The sequence below is a fragment of the Parambassis ranga genome, chromosome 22, assembly GCF_900634625.1.
Source record: "Parambassis ranga chromosome 22, fParRan2.1, whole genome shotgun sequence".
Lineage (NCBI taxonomy): Eukaryota > Metazoa > Chordata > Actinopteri > Ambassidae > Parambassis > Parambassis ranga.
The window spans coordinates 7,203,941-7,221,635 of NC_041042.1; the positions used below are offsets into that span (position 1 = coordinate 7,203,941).

Genomic DNA, 17,695 nt, shown 5'->3' on the forward strand with positions numbered 1-17,695 from the left:
AAACATAAATACCACTAATACAATACAACCATTTGGGGTGAAAGGAAACAGAAACTGAATATCAAAAAGGGACATAAATTTGACACACAGGATTTCAGCACTCTTACGTTCTCTGACTTGGTTGGAATAAAGCAAACGTGGAATTCTATCCCACAGAAGATGAATAGCAGCAATACATTAAGAAAGAAACACATTCAATTTTTGCTTGAGTTTGTAAACAACCACTGTGCTTGGCTGCATGAACACCATCCCACACAGCTCCGTGGCACTTGTAGGTACTTCCCACTATCAATCTGGACTGGGACAAGAACAACATATGCTTGCTGGTGTAGTGGATCAGATTTACATCCTACTTGAGCCTCAACAGCATCCAAAGCTTACAATCTAACACAGGAAGTGAAACGTTCAGTATGCAGCATATCAGGATGAAGGGACAATCATGTACTGTGCAACTGTGTACCTTAGTGCAAATGATTTAAGAGGTAATTTAAAGGGCAAATAGACTTATTATAACATTTACATACGTTTCCACAGAATGTCACCTACTAGCAATCAGGATTTACAGTCGCTGTCAACATGAATGTATAATTAACCTTACTTCCTCTGTGAAATAAGTAATAATAACTTGTGACAGATGATACTGAGATAAAAGATGTGAGATAGCTCACACACAACTGTGTGGTTGGGTCAGCGTGCTGTAAAGAGTTCAGTGCAAACACAACAAAGATTAATGTGTGATCGTCTTTGGCCAAACCTTTGACTAACTGTGTTTTCCCAGGATGGAAATCAACTCCAGGTTCTGGATGTGTTTGACACAAATAAAAACAAAACACACTTTCAAAAGCAGAGTGGCAGGGAATGCATGCTAGCTGTGTTATACAGCCTCTTGTGAATGATCGAACTATGGAGTGAGCCCCTCCCTCCTTTCAGATTGCACATTCCTGAGGTATTTCCACCCACAGATAGTTTTCATCCCTCTACTAAGAAACAGTTACACACACACAATTGGCTTTCTGTAATTGAGTAATAATATAACATTAACTGGTCTGGCACGCAGAGGCAACAAACTCTTCCCCGAAGTCATGTAGTGTCAACTGCTAAACGCCACAGTGTCTCACAAAAGGCCCCTAATAAATACTTTTTACATTCTTCTATAAGTCTGGTCCACAAAGAAGAAAGTGGCAAAGACAAAAACAAAGACAAAAAAGAAACACGTACTAGTACAAGAACTGCTTTATACTCAACTAAATGGTTGGTAACTAACCACAAATATCTGACACATTTTATATTTCCCTGAGAGGATCGCACTCAGGCTGGTTTTCAGCTGGACCAAGAAATTACACGTAGCTTTTAAAAACAAAAATCAGTTATGTTGGTCATATCATTGGCAAAAAATAAGGAGGATTTGTAACACGAATCAAGTATAGATTTCTGGCCTCTTGGAAGTGAGATTTATAAAAACACTTCCTTAAATATTCATCTCACATGCAGGCCTCCTACCCAGTGTGTAGGTGTGTTTATAGTGCAGTAGTGTGCATGAAGGCTGCAGTTTCGTCAGTCCAGGCTCACTTCCCCCTCCTGTTGGTTTCATGTTTTGCACGCTACAGCACCTGGGATGTATAGGGTTATAGCAAGAGTTCCGCACTGATGGAACCAAGTTGTTGTGAGTCAGATTTCACACAAGATATCCCTCTCTGAGATCATCCGGAGTTACAGCAGCCTTTCTGACACTTTCACTGGGCCGTGGGCCGCCACCACGTTTGGAGACTGAGTGCACGGTTCTCCAGTCTCGTGATGGTGGCGCTCTGGAGGACCGAAGTCCAGATGAGTGAGATGTCTTGGTAGGCTCAGGAGGCCCACTAGGTTCCATCACTGTGTTAATGACTGAATTAACAACAAAAATAGACAAGAAATTAGCTAAAATCTTTATAAAAATTTAAAATATGTTGTGTTTCATTAGTGACTGACCTTCAAGTTGTCTCTGGACTCTCCTCAGTTCTTTTAAGATAGATGAGATTTCCTGAAACAAAAACACAAGACTTAGTCAAGCAAAACTTAAACATTAGGTTAAGAATAAAAAAATATGTTACTAACCTTGTTGGGCGTTTTGACGACAGGGACATCATTGTCAGAATTAACCTTTGCCTCAATTTCTTCCCAAATATCCATCCTGTCCTGGAACAGTACCCTGTGTGCATAATGCAAAGTGTGGTAGTGTCTTAACGGTGTTCATTAAGAAAGAAGTTTAATCCTCTCATTATTAAATACTAGAAAAACCTGTGGCTAAACCTTAAACACCGCACAAAAAAAGTTTTTCATCCAACCTACTCAGAAGATTAGATCTCTACCCTCTTAGACTATCTGTCTGTGAGCTGATGTATAAACATCCGCTAATTAAAAAAGATTAGCTGCTCAGTGGAGTCTGCTTGTCAGCAAGGATCAATAATGTTTTTCATCAAATCCAGATTAAGCATGGGCATGAGGGCTATTCATATCTGTGTATGTGCTGTCTGTTTCTTACTTTATTTTGTCAGCCAGTTGCTCTGTGTTTTCTCTGATGGCCACAATGACCTGAGAGACAGGATTCAGCAACAAATTGTCCACAGTAACCTGGAGGGAAAAATACACTTCTTAGTAACAGTCCCCATCTAAGAGGTTCGAAAAGTGAGGCAAAAGCAGGATACATGTCAAACCTCATCTCTGCTTCGAGCTAGTCGTCTGAAATGTTGTTCATGGTCACTGGAGCTGTGGTCAGGTTCCCTTGTAGGTGCAGAACTTGGTGGGGTTCTCTGGTAGTTTAATCCAGCCTCTGGAATCCGCTGGATTAGCTACAACAAAATCAGATTCTCAGGAGAACAGTATTGATATAATGAATGAGATACAGAGGCTTAACTTTAAATGTTAAACCTGGATAGCTATGCAAACCCAATTTAGTTGCCTGGTATATGCAATGTTTTGATTTTGAGTAGGATAATTAAAATAGTACCCTTAAATTGTAATTAGCATCTACCTGTTCATGTGCAGTCACTGTGGAGACAGGCACACTGCAGTCCACTCCAGGGTTTTGTGGATCACCCTCACCTGCTACATCATGGATCTCTCTGGCCAAGATAGCCAAGTCTTTAGCCAGGTCTTGGCTCAACCTAGCAGTGGGGCAATATATATCACAAGATCAACTAAAAGTGAATGTAAAGAATTATGTCTCCTTATACTGATGCTTCGTGACAGAACATGCCATCCATTCCATCAGTAAAGCTCTGTCTGGAAAACACATTATCTACACTTGTAAATCTCTGTTTCTTCCTACCGTGCAATCTCAGCACTGTGATTGGACCAACTGTAGAGGGCCTCTCCCTCGTTTGATTCCTCTTCAGAGTCTCTGCAACCGGATTTGGGACGGAGGGCAACCACTGGCTGAGGTCGAGGCTGACTGCGTGGGCTGTGAGAAGCTGAGGAGGGTTGGGAGCGTTTGTGTTTAGGAGTGCTCTGGTTTGAGTCGTACTCCTCATCTGAGGTAGAAGTATAGTCAGAGCCTTTCTGCCTTCTCCTGGAGCCTTGACATTGTGAATTGGTTTGAATTACAGAAGATGAGAGGAAGTTGGGGGAGAAAAAAAAGAAAGAAAAGGAGATGCCATCAAAGAATAGCACCAAGAAAAACCTCAGCCGATGAAGTCACCACATTTCCCAGAACAAGAGGTAGGAAAGATGCTGTAAAAGGGCTCATCTCCACATTCTAATTTTTATTCAATACTATTTTTTTGTTCAAAAACGTTTACAAATTGAGATGAGCTCTTGACTTTTAGAAGAACCAATCAGTAAAACAGTGATATGAACAGATAATAATAAACAAAGTGTACTCTATGCAGATGAAAGAAAATCAAATATTACCTAAAGACACTCTAGTATTAGTGCTACTGATGTTAGTGTAAGCATAAGCAGGGTCCCTTCTCCACAGCTTTGGGTTAATAAAAAAATAAGCTCCTTCAGTACAGATTTAACACATGATTTACACTGGACTGACTCAAATGTTTCAAACCAATTCACCATTGTGTCTATTTGACAGACTCTCTCCTGTTTCCAATTCAGACAGTACTTTTTTTCTTGCAACACGAGTGTGACCACAAAACATTCATAACTGTACACTTAAACGGTTATAAGGTATAAACACTGTGTGCCTTTACAATACTCACTTGCTGTGCTGGAGGCATATTTTGCGCTGCCTGAGCGCACACGAGTGACTGGTGTTCTGCAGAGCTGTGGCTTCTGCGGCCTCTCTACAGGCTTGGTACCAGGAGCAGAAGCCCTTCGAACAGAGCTGCCACTTCCCTCTGTGCTGCGGGAGGAAAATCCTGTGCCCTTTCCTGTCCACTGTGGAGTGGAGGAGGCCTCAGTGTCACTGGGTGTGTTGAATGAGCTCGTCCGCTTACGAGGCATGGCCAGCATATCCAGCCTGGAGAGTTTCTTGGCTTCCTGGGGCTGCTTACCAGGGAGGTTTGGTGCCTCGTGAGGCAGCCTGTCCGTCTCAGCACCCTCGTTGTCCGAGGCATCTCCCAGGCGAGCACGGCGGAGCATGGAGGCTCTGGTGGGTCTTGGAGCTGACAAGCTGTTGGTACGATTCAACAACACTTTAGAAGACTTGCCATCCTCCTTCTGAAGGGGTACCTTGTATTTTCTGCTTGCTTGGTGGTTGTTAGACTCCTGATCAGAGTAAGGTAAGCTCTGGGGGTCATCACTTAGGTCTGTGGACCCACATTTCCCCACACTACGTCTCAGTCCAACAGGCCTCTTCACAGACTCTGTCTTGCTGCTGTCTGCCCGCTGAAAACGTTGTTTTTCTAATATGGGTTGGTGTTTTGAGTCCTGACAAGTTATGCTAGCCGAAGACTTTTCTCTATGGAGGCCACTAACAGAGGTTTTTTTCGTCAATGGGTTTGGCTTGGTCTTACTGCTATGCTGGCTGACTGTGCTAGAAGTATCCACATCAGACTCCCCAGAAAGAGAGTCCATAATGGGAGACGGAGTGGTCACTGACTGTCCTGCTTGGATTTTGGCCTCCAGGACAGCCAGAACATCCTCCGTCTCTTTGAGGTAAGAATGAGTGTCCTGACTGCTAACTCCCTGGAATAACTCAGAGCCTTGGTGTCTTTGAGCAGTCTGACTAGAAATATTGGGCAATCTGGCACTGCTAGGTCGCTCCTTAGTGAAGCTTTCCTGTCTGATTAATGGGAATACTGTGCCCTCTTTCAGCTCTGGACTTTGTCTCTCCTGGCTCAGTAAAGGAGCTGATAGAGTGGGCTTTATTTTTTCAGAGTCCTGACTGCCTCTCTGTTTGGTCAGAGTGGCCGTTGAGAATGTTTTGGTTACAGGTTTTCTCTGAAATTTAGGAGTGCTGGGTTTTGAGCCTCCATATTCTGTTTTGGACACAGCCTCCTCTGATCCAATGTAGAAAGATGTAGACTTGGCTTGGAGTTTTGGCTTGTCTTCATTTTGCTTCTCTTCTGGATTTGACAGCAGTTTCTGCCTCTGTTCCACAATGGATCCATCATCAGACTTGCTAGCATCACTCAGACTGTCAGGCTCTACATCATCCTGCACTGTCAATCTGTCAATTCCATCTTCAGACTTGGGGCCCGGCACACTATTGTCTTTTGCATCAAATGTTGAATGTGGGTCATAGTGAACATGAATTCCAGGAGTTGGAATGTCACTCTTCTCTCCCAGTGGCACCTGGGGCAAGATGCGGCGAGTTCTTGAACCCTCAGAGTCTGTGCTGTGGTTCCTGCTGAGCGTAGTCTTTTTGATAATTGTACCTTGGGCTGAAGAGGAACAGTTTTAATGCATATTTACACATACTGAAACTGAATATCATTCATATTCATCAGGGTGTCTCATTATCATTTCAAATAGACTAGTGTCTCGTCAGGTGACTTACCCCCTCCTGACAGTTCCATCTGGGAAGGGGAGTCAAAGAGGCCAGACGAAGGACCAGATTCTGCCAAGCTGGCCCAGCAAGACATCCATTTAGGAGCCCCCTGTAATACTGCTTCTGCTGGCTGAATCTGTATGAGAAAACATACAACTTATTTAACATCTTGAATACACAGAAACCAAAGTTTAGTTTTAAGATAGTTTTAAGTTATAGTTTTAAGATGACAATAAGCATGTGGTGAGATTGCTCTAAAATATAAGACTTTGTTCTTTACATTTGGTTAGACAGAAATACAACAAAGAACCCAGAATCAAAATTAAAAAACAACAAAGAGAAACACCAAACAGAGAGGAAGGAAGACAAATCAAGTTAACACATGCTGATTTGTGCTTTTAAACTTATATAGCTATACTGATTCAACATGTTAATAAATTAATAAATAAAAATTTCTTTAGAAGTTATGTTAAAATTATGATTTATCCATCCACCAATTCCAGCCTGAGCAAAAAGGTTTACCTTTACCAGACTCTGTCCCTGCTCTGGAGCTGGCCTCACCTCCCCACAGCTACTCTGCCTATGCTGCCCCCTGTCCTGAACAACAACAGGCCTAAATGCTGATGATGCATCACTCAGGTTTGTTCGCTCTGGGGTCTCAACAACACCAAACACCTGTCAGGAACAAAGCATTGCATAATGCATGTGCATAAGTGCAAGAGTGGAGAAAGTGAGACTGCTAATGTCCATGGCACATTCTGACCAAGACTTTGTCAAGAAATAAGAGGGAACTGGCAAGGCTAAGCCAGCTTATTTTCTCAGAGCAATATTTGATTTTTAGTTATTAGGCAACTGTTAGCTGTTAACATAAATTAAATGGAAAAACTTGCCTGGTCAATCCTGCTCCGTGCATCTTCCAACTCTTTGTCTTGAACATCAGCTTCAATGGTATAGGTTCCTGCATCACTCAGACTGTCGTCCTCTTCATTTCTCAGGCCACCTTGTGGGCTCCTGACTTCCACACTCTTAGATTCCAAGGGCATAACAGGAGCTTTGAGAGGAACAGGCTGGTGGATTGGGGATGAAGTTTTAGGGTGGTGATGACTATCAGAGAGAGAAGTGCTGCAACTCTGGTCTGACTGTGATAGCACCACTGTTTCTTGTTTAACTACTCTTGAGGGGCTAGATATATTTTTCTCCCAGCTGGCAAAATTCTGCTTTTCTTGTTGCTTGACTAATTCAGCTGTAAATTCCTGGGTAAGTTTAGATCTCCGGCCAACGCTGCAAAAGAGCCTTGCAGACACACAGGAGGCAGAGCGGGAAGAAAAGCTTGTGCTGATACGGTCTTCAGTCTTTTCTCGCCGTAGAGAGCCTGCTCTTTGGGGGCCTGAAGAAACAGGATCTTTCAGAGGGATAGTGTAACGTTGAGTTGGGGGAGTGCTGGAGGATGGTGGGAACTGTCTCTCCCCAGTTGGGCTTGAGCTCTTCCTTGACTTCTCTTTTTGGACACTGAGGCCTGAGGGCTCAGGAGGGGAAGTGTTATTTGTGAAGGACTGAGAGCGCTTCTTTTTTGGGTTATCATCAAAGAACTCGATTACAAAGGCTTGGTGGGGTTCAGCCTGGCCAACACAGGAAATGGACTGAGACTCTGGTGGAGAGTGGGACGGTGGTTCCCTAGAGTCAGGGGAGGCAAAGCGTTGTGGCGGGGAAGCTCTCTGAGTTTGTGGAGACACAATATTAGGTTCTGACTGAAGAAAATCACTTTCGCTCATTAAAGGATGCCCTGAATCACTGTGAGAACCATCTTCAAAGTGGTTTGCTGATGATAAAAACATAACAGATCTTGCCAGTTAAACAATTATTCAAACTTAAACATATGCATAAGAAAACTATGTATAGGGGACTCACCCTTGGTCATCTTCAGAAATGATGGGTCACTAGTTGTGCTGTACATGTCCTCAGCTTGTGACTTCCTCCTCCTCATCATGCTAGCATTGCTTTGGACCAGCCAATCAGCAACTTTGTTTTCTGGTGACATAACCTCAGTAGGTGTGGTAACAACCTCTGTGGATGGTTGCTTGCGCTGCTGGCGGAGAGAAAACTTGGTCACATGGTCCTTGATTTTCATTTTACCTGGCGTGCATTCATCAAATTCGATGGTGAAAGAGGCATGGCTTTGAACCACGGGGGGTGTGGGGGTAGAGGGGACACACTGTGAGGGATCTGGGGTATCCTTTGTTGGGACTTCATGAACCTGTGTCTCTGGTTTCTTAGAAAGTCGCTGCTGAAATTCCTTTGTTGGGATTTCAAAGTAGCTGGGCTCCCTACGGCAGGAGAAGATGGACTTGGCCTGACTGTCAGACAGAGAACCATTGACTTCATATCTGGACACATCTTTAGCAGGCTCTGTTACCAACAAACAGACAGACAGGTAAACAAACAGGTAGGATGACAGTAGATAAACACACATAAGTACATCAAAGAAATAATATAGCTATGATTACGCAGAATAAAGGAAATTTAATGGAATGCCATTGTTAAATAATCCATGAAAAATGAGCTACAAATCACACTGAGGTTTCAGCTGTTGAGCTGAGAAAACAAATCATCCCTTTGAGCTTTGAAAGCCAGTTGGATGTGGCCAAATATCACTTTAGGAGCTCAGAGTCCAGCATAGAGTAGCTGAGCAGGAATAATCTGTTTCAGTCTGGGTAGCACGAGCAGAACAATCACCCTTCCTCCCCCCTCCAGAAGCTTAGAGGGTCATAATCCATCATGAGGCAGACAGGCATTGCCCACTAGCCTGGCATGGTATGGCCTGGCTAACAGTCCCACAACTGGCAGCCAGAGACCTGCCTGGGGCTTAACACCATCCATATCTCAGTGACCCACAAAGAGCATCAGATACCAGTGTCACATAAAAACCTGTCATTGTAAATTAGGATCCAATTCACAGATGTGGGAATATCTAATATAATCGAGTTACAAATTACTCTCGCACAGTTACATCAGTGGACTGTAAATACATATAACATACAAAATGCATTCACTGACCTGGAGACTCCTGTTCTGGTGATTTTCCACCTCTGTTCTGTTTTTTGTTGGCTGGGTCCTCATCCTCCCCCCACCAAGACGGTTGGCCATACAGAGGAGTGGGCTTGGATATCGGGGAATCCGTGGAGGCTAGCAGACAAATGCACACACACAAGCACAAACACAGACAACCAAACGCTATTAGGTCCATGATGGCGTTTCAAGAAGAAAGAGCTAAACAAAGAACTGCGTTTGTGCAGACTGCTGTATTTATAAGTCAGTAAGCTTATGCTAGTCACAAGTCAAAACAATGTTGTTGATGACCAAATGTTACACAACACTAGAGCTCAAAAGCATAAAGTGTTAACTTGCAGCCTTTAGAAACTATTTACAATTGTCCAGATATTTTCATGACACACAAAGAGTAGAGATTGTGGCTGTATCACCACCAAAACATAATCCTCCCCATGTGAGTACAACAGAACTAATCCTAATCTTTAAAGAAAAAAAATATACTGGAGGGTATAGGATAACCAGTGCATCTATAATAGGGCGCCTTACAAACAATGATATTCTTCGCCGACTTCTACTCACCTCTATACCTTAAACACTTCCAATGAGGCAAATGAGAGGTTATTTTGCTGATAATCGAGTGTGTGTGGTCAGACTTGCTACATACATGTCTACCAGCCTATATGACACTAATCGGAGAATCTAGATTTTTTGTTTTGGCCTGACAAATAAAGCAAAAAAGCTCTTTGGAGTTAAACATTAAAACTACACAATCCCAAACATCAGCAAATTATTTGCCCTCTGTTGCCTTGGACAAACGCAATAAGAGACCAAGAAAGTGACAGGAGAAGGAGGGGGGTGTGTTTGTATACCCTATATTCCTAAATATGTAGATGATTTTTGTGAGCCATTTATGGAAATTTGGAGAACAAGTAACTTCTTAAGTAATTGCTTAAAAAATTAAGCATGGAGACATTTTAGACTATACAGTGTTTGTCTGTGCTGAACAGTGAGAACTGTGAATTTCACACTACTATTCTAAATACTAAATAGCCCTGAGTCCTGGCAGAGTAAAGTAGGACTGACTGAGTCACACACACTGTACAAGTGTCTTGCCCTACAGACAGCTGGAGGATTGGATACACTCCACATCCTGTACAGCTGCAGGGAAGAAAGTAGCTGAAGCGCAGTGAAAAGGATATACCCAGCTCCCTCACAACGTAAGTAAGAGGGTGAACTGTATTAAAAGAGTTGCAGAATTAGAAGAAAACACACACATAATCAATAACAACAGCCAATCCACAGTAGGCAAAATTTCTTATCATATCATGGCCTTCTGTCAAAAGCTACAGAGATTTGCATAGTCAACAGAGATATGTTGATGAAGATTCTCAGTCATCCAGGTCAGTTTCATTCAGAAGGTTGAAGCAAGTGGACTTTGGAATTTTCTTGAAGATGTTCAGCTTCAATTCAGAGATATGCCAGTGTAGTTTCAGTATGAGGACAATAGCAGCAGACTTTTTCTAAACATGCAAATGAAATAAACAAACTGAAAGATAACAACTGCCTTATTTTCTTACACAGCATACCATATTGTCATTATGTTGTTGTGGCTGGTCATTTACCAACAGCAGAGGGCAAGGCTACTTTGAACACAGACAATAGGTGTGTAGGCACTGGTAAAGAGGGCTTCAGTAAGAATGCCACATGCATATCATCATATCAAGTAAAAGATGTCTACTAGTTTAATTGCCCAATTGTAACATACTCAGAGGAACACAAAAGTAGTGCTGAAAAAGTCCCATTCTAAGCCCTGGTTGTAGTTTTCCCTCAGGCTCACACAGCCAATTGTGGAGCAGAAAGCACAAGAATTGCTAGAGCAACAACAGCTGGAATAGGTTTTGTCAGCATGAATGAGTTTCATTCACACAGTACTACTGTACTTCACTTCCACTGTTTCCTACACTGTAAAACATGATTTAGTTAATACTTACATCTCAGAGCTGCAAGGACAATTGGAAATATAAAAAAGTAAGAGAATAAAGTGACAAGTGACAACACACCTTTCTAACTCTTCTAAAACATGTGTTGAACCATCAGAGTGCTTAGCAGTACCCCTCTTCTTGTCAGCAGTCGGGCGTGGCTGACAGAGATAAGGCTACTTGTCTTAAACCTTCAGCCCTCAGCTTGTCCGTGAAGCCCTCACTCATGTATACTCCTTCTGCCAAACCCAGGATGTCAAGATCTGTTTCTTTACAGACACTACAGGATTGTAGCTTCAGCCTCTCAGCTCACATGGCATCCTAATCTCACACTAGGGAAGCTCTTAATAAAAGAAGACACAGTCACCCTATCAAGGGATCTCTGGGCAAAGTCATGAAGCACATGGAGATTCATGACTTCCTCTTCCTTATGTGTGTAAATGGACATTCAAATCCACTTCAGTTGAAACAGTTCCTCTTAGGAACAAGAACAAATGGCCTACTTCTGTTATCATATTAACAGGTGGCCTTCCTGCTGACACACATTTCTGTTATGCTGGAGCATGTGTAGAAAGAATTGTTTACCTGTGAGTGAGTGGGCTCTCCGCTCAGTCCTGTCCTGAAGTTTGACATTAGACAGCGTGTCTTTGCTCTTATCAGAGCTGTGGAGCTGTTGCTTTTCCTTGGCCTTGGCCTCCAGGGCTTTTATATTGAGCTGCAACTGGCTGGTGTATTTCTCATGCTGCACACAGAGACAGAAGGGAAACAGGATATGAAAAAAACTCATGTCTGACTCCTCACACATACACACTGTAAAGACAGAACATTCACCAATGTTCTGTCTGTTTTAGTTTATGTCTTGTTATCACAGCTTTGTGGCAGCTTCTGTGAGGATCCAGATAATCTGTGTTGATATGAAGAGTCCCTTCTAGGCTAACAAACACGCACCAAGTTATTGCAAAAGGTGATTAAATACAAAAATAACAAAAATAATGAACCAATAAATTTGTAATCAACAATAAGTGTGGTTCACTTCATTATTATCAACAGGGATCTATGGCTAATTTTTCATAACTGACCACTTTACCATTTAAAAACCAAGAGGCCTCAGGATTACTTACTTTGAGAGCTTCCTCTGGGACCTTGTGTTGACTCTTCTCCAGGATATAAACGTGGGCATGTATTGAACAAGTTAGGGGAAACATACATATCTGCTCTTTGCAGTCAGTCCTCCTTAACTGAATTTGTGTTTGTGCCTGATTTCCACCTTTCTCTCTGAGGAGAAAAGTACAGAGTACTTTCATCTATTGCTGCAAATAAACAAACTCGTATTTTCACTGACCTGCTCTCTGAAACATGCTACATCACATGCCACACACTGTGTGCTTTCTTCCTGTGACAAACATTCCTTAATGTGTGCAATCAACAGTTTTCCCTCTTCTTATCTTAACTATGTTTTACCATTCATGGGTTTTCTAGTGTGGTGGGTCAGAGGGTGCAGGAGTGTTTCTGTCCACAGTGGGACATAATCTAAAACCACTGACAAAATCCCCTGAAAAACATGGGATTAACATGCCATTGGACCACAGAGGGGGGGAAATGCAATAATGTGAACGAAACAGCTGCTGACCACTGACTCATGTCAACACAGGCTGCTAATCATTTAAACATAACTGTTTTAACCCAAGAAACTCTGCAATTATTCCGGCCAGTGTGAGAATATTAAATTAAAAGTATTACAAAGGATATCATAACCAAAGCGAATGACATCTGACAGCTTGAGGGTGATGTATGTCTGGTCCGGGATCCTGAGATCATTCACAAATGTCTGCAAAAAAGGGAGAAAACCAACATCATGCTTATGTAACTCTCACAGTTCATTAATGAACTTAAGGCCGACTCACAGGTGACGGGCTCTCTAATTCTTTGTGGCATGCACCCAGATACTGTAAGGTGCTTTGTAAATGGAACTTTTACAGTTGAAAGTTAAGCCACAAGTACATTAAAACCCTGATGAGATTATGTTGTTATGCAATGAAAGTCTCAGCTTTTGTAAAATGCTTAATGATCGGATGTAAACACATGCAAGAGTACTGGGTGAACACTGGTTATTTTCAGAAAAGTAGCAGGTTTTCCTCTTCAGATCAGTAAGTGTATAGAAGCACTTGATAGACAGCACTGCAGTACAGTAATTGAGGAAAGATTCCAGCTACATGTTGTTGCACTGTTGTGGTCATTAGTTTGACTGTGGTTACCTAGGCCAGAAAAAACACTCTTTGAGAACAATGAATGGTTTTGCCTACTGCTCAACTCTGGATTTCACTGGAATAATGGTGCAATGAAGTGGAAAAAGAATAGTGAAGGGAGGGAGCTACAAAGTTAAACAGAAAGAAAAAAACTGAGAATCCAGGCCGCTGATTGTCACTGTTCCACCAACCGTCTCTGGCTCAGAGAGACATATTCTGTGCTCAGCGAATTGTTGTGGAGCCTCCAGGGAGCCCAGAGGCTTTTGTCACACTGGCCAATTCAGGTAGTCTGACACGATAGATAGACTAACTCACCCCATTCAAACTGCCTAGATCCTTCACCATGTGTTCATCTGTGTTTGGGTCATAGTTGATCACAGCATGCTGTTTGTCCACGCTGCGGGACTGCAAAACAGACATAATGCATATGTCATTAGAGCTGAATGATTTCTGTGAAACTGCAATGACCATATTTTAACAGACAAACTAAGTTGTTGGCAGATTATTTGATGAGTAAGTTACAGCAATTAAAGACACAAGCATTCAGTACAATCATAATTTCAAAGCAGTCAAGTAGTGCAGTGGTCCCCAACCACCGGGCCGGGGACCGGTACCGGTCCGTGGGTCATTTGGTACCGGGCCGCACAGAAAGACTGAGCAAAACATATATTATTCATTATCTGAGTCTGAAAGCTGTTTCATTTATAAATCGATCAGATTCATCCGCCTGTGCCTTTAAGCACCTGCCCAGACGCTTGTCTCGGTCAAGGGATACGGAACCCCAAAATTAAGCCCACAAGCAAAAATGAATAAAAAACAAACGTCTTTGGAGAGCTTCTTCGGAAAGGGGAAAAGGCCTAATGAGACAGAAGAAGAGGAGCCTACCCCTTCAAAGAAAAAGAAACCTGCATTTAAAAGACTATATCAGGAGTCCTATTTAAAATACGGATTTATTGCAACAGGTGATTCTCACACACCAAGTCCGCTCTGAGTGATATGTGGCGACAGACTCGCAAATGAGGCAACGAAGCCTTCAGAACTGCTTTGGCACTTAAGACCGAGCACCCTGCATTAAAAGACAAGACATGGAGTTTTTTGAAAGAAGAAAACATGAACAAGAAGGACAGAAGCAGTTAATGACGGCCAAAACAAAATTACGGAGTGGACTGGACATAAGAAACACACATCGGGTGTCATTGTCTCCCATTATCCCCAGATGGGACCGCCTCATTGCTGAGAAAGCTCAAAGGCTCCCACTAATTAAGCATAAGAGTAAGTTGTCTCTTTATGCACTTTTTTTTCCTGTGCCGGTCCGTGAAAGTATTGTTTTACATGATACCGGTCCGTGGTGCAAAAAAGGTGGGGGACCGCTGAAGTAGTGTATCACACGCATACAAATTTTTAATATTGTAGTGAATTTAAATGCTGAACTACCACATTTTATCCTTCAATGCTCATATTGCTTTGCATCCACCAGAGTAAAAATGTGCTTTTCTCTTAATATGCCTTCATTAATTAAGTACAAGCTGAGCAACTCAGACCACCAATTGTCTGCTCATTAGTCACTCTGGGCCTCTCGTCACAGAAAGGATGAACACAACTGCCAAACTCATTTGCCAAATGAACACTGGTCTCCAATGGACCAGTTGCAAGCTCCTCATAAACTCTTCCACACACACCACACAGCCATTAAATGGGGAGTAATACATTCAGAGGGTCACTGTACTATCTGCGTTGACAGATACCCTCAACAAGACACTCTAAATACTTCCTGTAAATAGAGTGCTGCCTGGGTTTATCAATTGGTTTACCTTCTTGATTAGTTCAACTGTGCAGGCTGCAGCAGCACAAAGAGTTCCTTACTTAGCTTCACTCTGCCCCCTTATCAGAGAAAAAATGTGAGCTCTGGCAGTAAGAATCACACACAACGTAGCTGCTCTTATGGTAGAATGTGAATGGGCTAATTATTGCCCATGGAGATATTGTCATGGAAAGTGCAAACATTAAAGGCAAAGTCTTCAATTGCACTAATTTATAAGAGCCAGTTAAACTGCACCTCAGCTTTTTTAAACAGGAACCTCATGTTACAAATTTTCAGCTGTGATTTGAATGGACAAAATGCATTGAACTTTTTACACACCCCTCAAAACCATTCAAGGGTTAAAAGCTATTTGAGGCAGAATTAGACTGTATGCCAAGTCAGGAAGCAGCACTTAAGCAAAGCAACAGAAAGTCTGCATCATTGCAGACTGGGAGAAGCTGAGGTTTTTCCTGGATTGGGCGACGCCTAAATGTGGACATGAGCAACTCTTCAATCTGACTGGCTTCTGTGGTCGGCACCGTTTTTTCTGAGCAAAATACACAAACTATGGAAAGTATAAACAACTACTGCTGACAACATTCTTCTCTCACTGGTTTAAACACAGAGTGAGAAGAAAACAGAGAGTATAGTAAGGAATACAATGCGACAGTGGAGCACTTTGGCTGTGTCACTGTTTCGTGAAGATGCTGTCACCAGGTTACGCAGTCATAAGTGCACATAAACAAAGCATGCAGAGCCTCCCACTCCCACTTCACATATTTCTGTGACTAGGTGTTCTCACAAGACAGCATCACTGCAGAGTAATGCAACATTTCTGGACCATCTTTCACAGAACTGTATTGAAGCGCAGTAAAGGTGCATATGACACTCTGCCAGTGTTTGCTGTGTAAACTTAGCCAAAGCAAGCTCACCTGCAGCATTAGCTCGCAATCTTCCCGGCCAACAAAGATCATCTCACGTGGCAACCTGTGGCGCGTGCCAGAGCTGCTGACCAGGAACCATGATGTCACACTCATGTTGGGGCTGCGAGTCAGGATCTTTTTAGCATCCTTGGAAAAAAAAGAGAGAGAAAAATGATCCAAAAGAGAAAATTTACAGGGATGGATCCAAATTCGAAAACCAGATCAATACTGGATGTCCTAAAAAATACAGCGGTAAAGCTTTCCTCAGTGTAAAAAAAACTGTTTTTACTTATTGTTACACCTGTTTATACATCTGATTCCGGTTTGGCTGCATTTTAAAAGCTGTTTAATAATCCCTCTGGACACATTTTGCAGGTTTCCATGTGTTATATTGCGAAGCAGAGGTAAAATACCTTCATTTTGTTTTTAGGTCTAAGTAGCGGTTTTACTTATTTTAGTTTATTTATTATTTAGTGTTTAATTGTAGCTATTTAGATATTATACAGGTGTTTGTTAGACAAGATTTAAGAGCACATGTTACAAAACAAACAACAATATTAGAAGGCATGTCATGTAAACACTTTACACTTAGTAAACATTATATACAAAGCTAATATATATAGTTTTCCCCTCGTTCCTTCTTTTCCTCACTCCTTTTTAAACCGTGCGTGTTTCATTGAAGCATGCTGGGTAACCTGTTGCAAAGTGCGCCGGTGAGTTGGTTAGCTAACAACTTAAACTTCCAGGCTAGGTTTGACTTCCTGCCACCTTTGCAAACAAAACAATATTGTCAATAATATTAACCGCACTTAATAGCTTCAATTCCAGGCTATTTTCTGTCTCGTAAGGCAGCAATATTGCTTATATTCACACCAGAAATATTGTGTCGTTGACGGTGAGGTTGTTTAGCTAACGTTGGTGAGTCTCCAGCTACACCGAAACAAGCTTTCTCCAATCATTTGCTTCCACCGAGGACTTACCTTTAGAACCTTCTCCGTTTTACTCCTGAGTGAAGCCAGTTTTAACGTCTTACAGCAGAGCGAATTCGACGCCTGACATGTAGTCAGAACAAGACAACCTGGTAGCAGGTAAATGTCGATCACACCCTCCCTTCTTCCTCAGGGAATGACACTCAGGCGAAACTCTCCTCCAACGTCCCTTCTCTCCGACACAGTGACGTCGCTTGACAAGTCCCATCAAACGCCTTTAATCTGAGAGGCGGAGGCAGTAGGAGCTCTCACTCTGTCCAGTTTCCGGGTGCTGAAATCCTCACGATGGAAAAAAGGAATCGCCACTCCTTTTAAGAGCGAGTGTGTATATTTCTGTTATATTTAGTGAGTATTATTTTCCAGCTATTTAAACGGAAATTAAGAAGCTACTGTAAGGAGAAATAAATTGTGACCGTAGGACCATTATATCAGAGTAGGACGTGTCTGCCCCACATTTTAAAATGACCCGTTTGGACCTTCCCCTACATTTACTGAGTAGGAAACTCAGTAAACTCAGTTACTATAGTAACGGACCTAACGAAGCCAGTGTCTTTTTAGACCGCAAAGAGAACCGTCAGTGCTGGTCTGTTGTCATCCCACAAAGTCCAGCTCATGCTAAAGCCTTACAGTTTTGTCACATTGTCCCCAGGTGACAGTAAATTGATGTTAAATCAACCTAGAAAAGTTGGGAAGAATCTACTGTTTAGTTGTTTAGCAAGTAGAAATAAAGTAATGCATGTTTTTGTAAGTTAGTATTTTTAGTGTTTCAGTATTATCTGCGTTAAG

The 17,695-nt window shown here is 42.2% G+C and overlaps 1 protein-coding gene across 7 annotated transcripts; it reads right to left on the bottom strand.

The window, feature by feature from the left end:
* Positions 1–18: 18 nt before the first annotated feature.
* On the bottom strand, positions 19–17,108 carry cep170ba (centrosomal protein 170Ba). 7 transcript variants are annotated; one of them, XM_028395081.1, is made up of 19 exons: positions 16,901–17,108; positions 15,930–16,067; positions 13,512–13,601; positions 12,700–12,778; positions 12,072–12,130; positions 11,536–11,692; positions 8,978–9,106; positions 7,832–8,329; positions 6,814–7,742; positions 6,452–6,598; positions 5,933–6,053; positions 4,191–5,816; positions 3,308–3,554; positions 3,011–3,143; positions 2,694–2,828; positions 2,522–2,610; positions 2,095–2,188; positions 1,969–2,020; positions 19–1,884 (listed from the first exon to the last, which is right to left on the bottom strand). In XM_028395081.1, exons 2-19 carry the CDS (start codon positions 16,032–16,034, stop codon positions 1,676–1,678), a joined length of 4,899 nt encoding a protein of 1,632 aa, XP_028250882.1. In that variant the 5' UTR covers positions 16,035–16,067; positions 16,901–17,108; the 3' UTR covers positions 19–1,675. The 7 variants fall into 7 exon arrangements, with proteins under 7 accessions (XP_028250882.1, XP_028250881.1, XP_028250880.1 ...); XM_028395080.1 differs by having other exon boundaries at positions 5,933–6,059; XM_028395079.1 differs by having other exon boundaries at positions 6,446–6,598.
* Between the last annotated feature and the right edge of the window lie 587 nt (positions 17,109–17,695).

Excerpts from the sequence above, each read along its gene's own strand:
- cep170ba (XM_028395078.1), bottom strand. The coding sequence starts at position 16,034 with ATGAGTGTGACATCATGGTTCCTGGTCAGCAGCTCTGGCACGCGCCAC. Across the intron at positions 9,107-11,535 it reads GAGAGCCCACTCACTCACAG|CCTCCACGGATTCCCCGATA; the intron begins GTAAACAATTCT and ends TTTGTCTGCTAG. Across the intron at positions 5,817-5,932 it reads GATGGAACTGTCAGGAGGGG|CCCAAGGTACAATTATCAAA; the intron begins GTAAGTCACCTG and ends GTTCCTCTTCAG.